The sequence below is a fragment of the Malania oleifera genome, chromosome 3 (genome assembly GCF_029873635.1).
Source record: "Malania oleifera isolate guangnan ecotype guangnan chromosome 3, ASM2987363v1, whole genome shotgun sequence".
Classification (NCBI taxonomy): domain Eukaryota; kingdom Viridiplantae; phylum Streptophyta; class Magnoliopsida; order Santalales; family Ximeniaceae; genus Malania; species Malania oleifera.
This window is the reverse complement of record NC_080419.1, coordinates 108,477,543-108,482,292: the sequence shown is the minus strand read 5'-3', so window position 1 is coordinate 108,482,292 and position 4,750 is coordinate 108,477,543. Positions and strand designations below refer to the sequence as shown.

General features: G+C 38.6%; 1 protein-coding gene across 1 annotated transcript; it reads right to left on the bottom strand.

The window, feature by feature from the left end:
- Positions 1–1,109: 1,109 nt before the first annotated feature.
- On the bottom strand, positions 1,110–3,043 carry LOC131151827 (organic cation/carnitine transporter 3-like). The gene has a single exon (XM_058103255.1). The coding sequence runs from the start codon at positions 2,835–2,837 to the stop codon at positions 1,368–1,370; it is 1,470 nt and encodes a 489-aa protein (XP_057959238.1). The 5' UTR covers positions 2,838–3,043; the 3' UTR covers positions 1,110–1,367.
- Positions 3,044–4,750: the final 1,707 nt, after the last annotated feature.

Below are 4,750 nucleotides of genomic sequence, written 5' to 3'. Positions count from 1 at the left end.
TTCCCTCGAGAATTTTGAGATTTCCTTGTTTGACGTTTTGAGGTTTAAATTTTGGAATCGGGCAGGTTGTGGTTTTGCTATCTACTGATTTTACATAAATTTTATTTTCATTTTGTAAGTTTTCCAAATGGTTTATTTATTTATTTATTTTAAAATGTCATCTTATTTTTCATCGGTTAAAATTTGTATAAAACAGTTGAGAAATATCTTTTTATTTTTTTTCTAAGTTTTTTATATAAATTTTAGAAAATTAAAAAATAAAATGACATTTTTTTTTGTAATTATTAAATTTAAAATAAAATAAAATAAAACTACTTTGCAAAACTGAAAAACTCTTATCATTCGTTGTAGATATTGTTGAAATTGGAAAGATTATTAGAAATACAGAAAATATATATATATATATATATATATATATATAGGGGATTGCAATGTGTATATGTTTTACTAAATTAAGTAATTTTTTTTTGTAAATATTGTAACATCATGTTAGATTTGATGTATATATTTTCTTGAAAATAGAACAAATTATAGAAGATGCCTTCCCCGTTATGTGTCAGGATCATGTGGCATGTAGAGCTGGGTGTGTTTTGTCCCTTACTATAAGAGGCAAAGAAGCCTAGCAAAAGTTTTTTTTAAAAAAAAAAAAAAAAAAAGGTGGGGTCAAAGAGCCCTTTCTCTTTTTTTTTTTTTGGATTACGCACCGGGTATCCACGCGTCCGTTTTACGGTCCACGTGACTAATCCTGCGCCCCTTGAAGTTGACCCCACAACTCCAAAGAGAGGATAAATTTAGGAGTCCAGGGGCGAAAATGAGCCCAAGAGGGTTTGAACACCTGACCTCGTGAAAGGCACTCTTACAACCCACACTGCCACCTGAACCACACCCTGGGGGTGCCCTTTCTCTTCTTGCCACATGTTAAAGGGGGTCTCTTGTGGCGGCAATTAACCTCACTCTAAAATTAATGTCTGTTATTTTGGAATGGAACGAACTGATGTAAAATGAAATGAAAAATTATAAAGACTAATTCCATTACTAGTATTACATAAAATTGTGTCCCATTTTTTCTAATTTGTGCTAAAATTTTAAATAATAAGACACTAGATCGATTGTAATAACATAATATAAAAGATATTATTTTCATAATTTAAGATTAATGAAATATCTGTTGCAATAAAACTTCAGACAAAAAAAAAAAAAATCTACCAATTCAACATACCAGATTGCATAATCCAAGATAATGAAATCGGCCACATTTTTTTCAATTGGTAATATAGCCGTAATCAATGCCCCCATCTCATTATATCGGCCAATATTAAGAACTAGCTTGGTTGAACTCTAAAGCTACTCATCATCATGATATATCCTCACCGCACACTTACACCACCACTGTCCTTGCACTCCTGCTCATCCATGGAGTCGCACAAGGTCGTCCCCTTCGTCTCTGGCAAGAAAACCACGAACGACCCACAAAATATAATCACCAACCCCAACACTCCGTAGAACACAAAATCATGTCCCCTCCCCGCCGCCACCAGCAGCGGGCTGAACGCCGCCCCGAACACCTGCGCTTGCCTCACCATCGACGTCGCCGAGTTCCTCACGCTTGTCGGAAACAGCTCCAGCGTGTAAATCAGCAGTATCGCATACGCCCCGCACGCAGCCGAAAACGACACCACCTCTGACCCCAGCCGCACCCACTCCCACCTCTCGCTCGCCGCCACGCATCCCACGCTGCAGACCCCGCTCACGACAGCGAACCCCACCAGCGACCCCGTCCTCTCCCACTTCCCGATGAAGAAGAAGGTGAGCAAGAACGCCGGAATCTCTGACAACGCGTTGAAGGCGGTGCTCAGGTAAGTGCTAAACCCCAAGTCCTCCACTCCCAACGGCATCCCGTAGTAAACCATTCCGATTCCGAACGCCGCCACCATAACTACCGCCAGCCGCCGTAAAGCCCATCTCTTCCCCAGCAAGCTCCTCACCAAGGCGTAGAAGTTGGGTATCGTCTCTTTCGAGATTTCTTCTATTAACTCTCCGGTTAAGAGCATTTCTATGTCGGTCTGGTTTACCGGCGCGATGCGCGTCAGAGTGGCCACTGCTTCTCCGGCTCGCCCTTGCATATAGAGCCAGCGAGGCGACTCGAGCGCCAGAAAATACAGCAGCGGGCAGTACAGGATCGTCGGAAGAGAAGTCCAGAAGTAGAGAGATTTCCACGAGTTCAATCTGTTGGCGTATGCTATGGCGGGTAAGGAGAGGAAGCCGAGAGTGAAACAGAAGAATCCGAGGATGCCCACTTGGCCGCGCCATCGTTTACCAACGATCTCAGTCGAGAGGACGAGCGCGCAGGTGCCGATGGGCGAGCGGCCGAACCCGCTCAGGAACCGGAGCGCCGAGTAAATCCAGACGTTGGTAGCGAAGACGACGAGGAGGGCGGGGAGGCACATGAGGGCGCAGGAGAGGAGAAGGAGGTTCTTGCGGCCGAGTGAAGAGTCGGCGAGCGGCGCGAGGGAGAAGCCGCCGATCAGGCAGCCCATAAAGAAGGAAGAGGTGGGGAGGCCGGTGATGAAAGAGGTGGCATTTTGGAGGCCCCAGTCGGAGATGAAGGTGGAAATGAAAGAGGCGCTGGTGGTGGAGCCGACAGCGTCGGTGAAGACGCTGATGAAGGCTTGTTGGCCGTCGAAGAGGAGAGATAAGGAGACGAGGGCGGCTTGCAGGAGTTGGGTAAGTGAGAACTTGTCTACGGTACGTTCAATGATGTCGTTGAGCGACGGTATTGTAGCCTCTTCCGGCTCCGGCGACCTCGACTGCGGGAGAAGAGGGCTCGAATCCGCCATGCTGTGAGTGAATGAAGAGTGAGGGGATTGATTCGATTGAAGGATGTTTTAAGGGTAGCCAGCACATACGCTAATAAATAAATAAATAAAATAAATCTTGCATTGAAATGAATGGTGGATGTATCATCCCCATAAATGTCTTCAACACACCTCATCTCCGATCTCCCTCCCATGTGAATCCATTATTATTATTATAAGACAAACCGATTCCCTCATGTTTCATATGTATTTTTTTTTTTTTAAAAAGACAGTATCTCTATTTATTTATTAATAAACCCTTACTTTTGACAGAAAAATACCGTGGTTACAAGATATTTAAAGAGAGGGGTAAAAGATAAACCTTTAAAGGTTTCCCAAATAACAACACCAACATCCATCCAAAATAAAATTACAAAATCAATCAAATCAAAACAAAACAAAAGCTTACAAACCAAATATCACGCAACAAAACAAATAAAAGATAAATAATATAAAGCATAGACTAAAGCCAATAGGAAATCAGCTAAACATACCTCAAATAAGTCGTACCCATCTTCTCCAATTTATATAACCCATTGATAACTCTAGGGAGTTGACTACTATTTGTAAACAACCTATTCCTCCCCCTAGCACCTTGACGAGCCAAGACATCTGTCACTTTATTTCCTTCTCTATATCAATGTTTTCTCAATTATTATTATTATTATTATTATTATAAGACAAACTCATTTGCCTTCTCAATTATAAAAGAATAATAAAATATATTACTTACTCCTTCCATGGCTATATAAAGGAAATTGAGATAAGAAGAGGAGAAACTAAGAGTGTAAAGTGCAAAATACAGAGTGTAGCTGAGCGTAGAATATAAAAAGAAAACAACACACAGAAAATAAAGAAGAAATAAGGTAAGAAGGTGAGATATTTGTACAAAAGTAAGGTATATGTTGTATTACTCTTAATATAGTGGATTTCTAATCCCATTCGCCCGTGGAGTAGGTATAAATCGAACCACGTAAATCCGATCTCACTTCTTATTTATTTTTCTGCTTTCATTACTTTTTGCTTATCCCCGTTTATTTATTATTAATTCTTATATTATTTTATAATACGTTATCAGCATGATGCTCTACTCAACTGATATATGTATATATATATATATATATATATATATATATATATATATTGCCTTAATCGACTGTTTTCTTTTTGTTTATTAATACTGCCTCAATGTTTTTTTTTATTTATATACTGCATATATATATATATATATATATATATATATATATATATATATATATATATTACCAATCTCCAGAAGAGATGGTGAAATAATCCTTATGAAGAGCCTATATATTTAATCTCTTGAAGAGATAAGTCTCCTAAAGAGACAATAAATTTAATCTCCAGAAGAGATAGTAATTGTTTACCTCTTAAAGAGGGTATATTTTTAATCTTTCGAAAAAAATATATTATATTACTATTTCTGTATTATTTCAGTTAGTATGTTTCACTTTTCTAAATCGCTTTATTATTGTTAATTTATTCAGATGTCGAGGCTAAGCAAAGTTGAGTTTGTTCCCCTTAACATCAAAGGCAACAACTATCTCTCATTGATTCTTGATGTAGAAATCTATTTGAATGCAATGAACTTAGGAAATACAATACTAGATGGAAATACCGCATTCCTGCAGGATCGCGTTAAAGCCATTATCTTTATCCGAGATCATTTAGAAGAAGAATTAAAAGTGGAATATCTCAATATTAAAGACCCACTCGTTCTATGATGAAATTTGAAGGATAGATTTGACAATAAAAAAACAGTGATTTTACCAAAAAGGTTAATATGAATGGTTGCACCTAAGGTTGCAAGATTTTAAAACTATCAGCGAATATAACTCAATTCTACATAATATTAGCTCGAAGCTAAAGTTATG

Coding starts and splice junctions, on each gene's coding strand:
- LOC131151827 (XM_058103255.1), bottom strand. CDS start 2,837: ATGGCGGATTCGAGCCCTCTTCTCCCGCAGTCGAGGTCGCCGGAGCCG.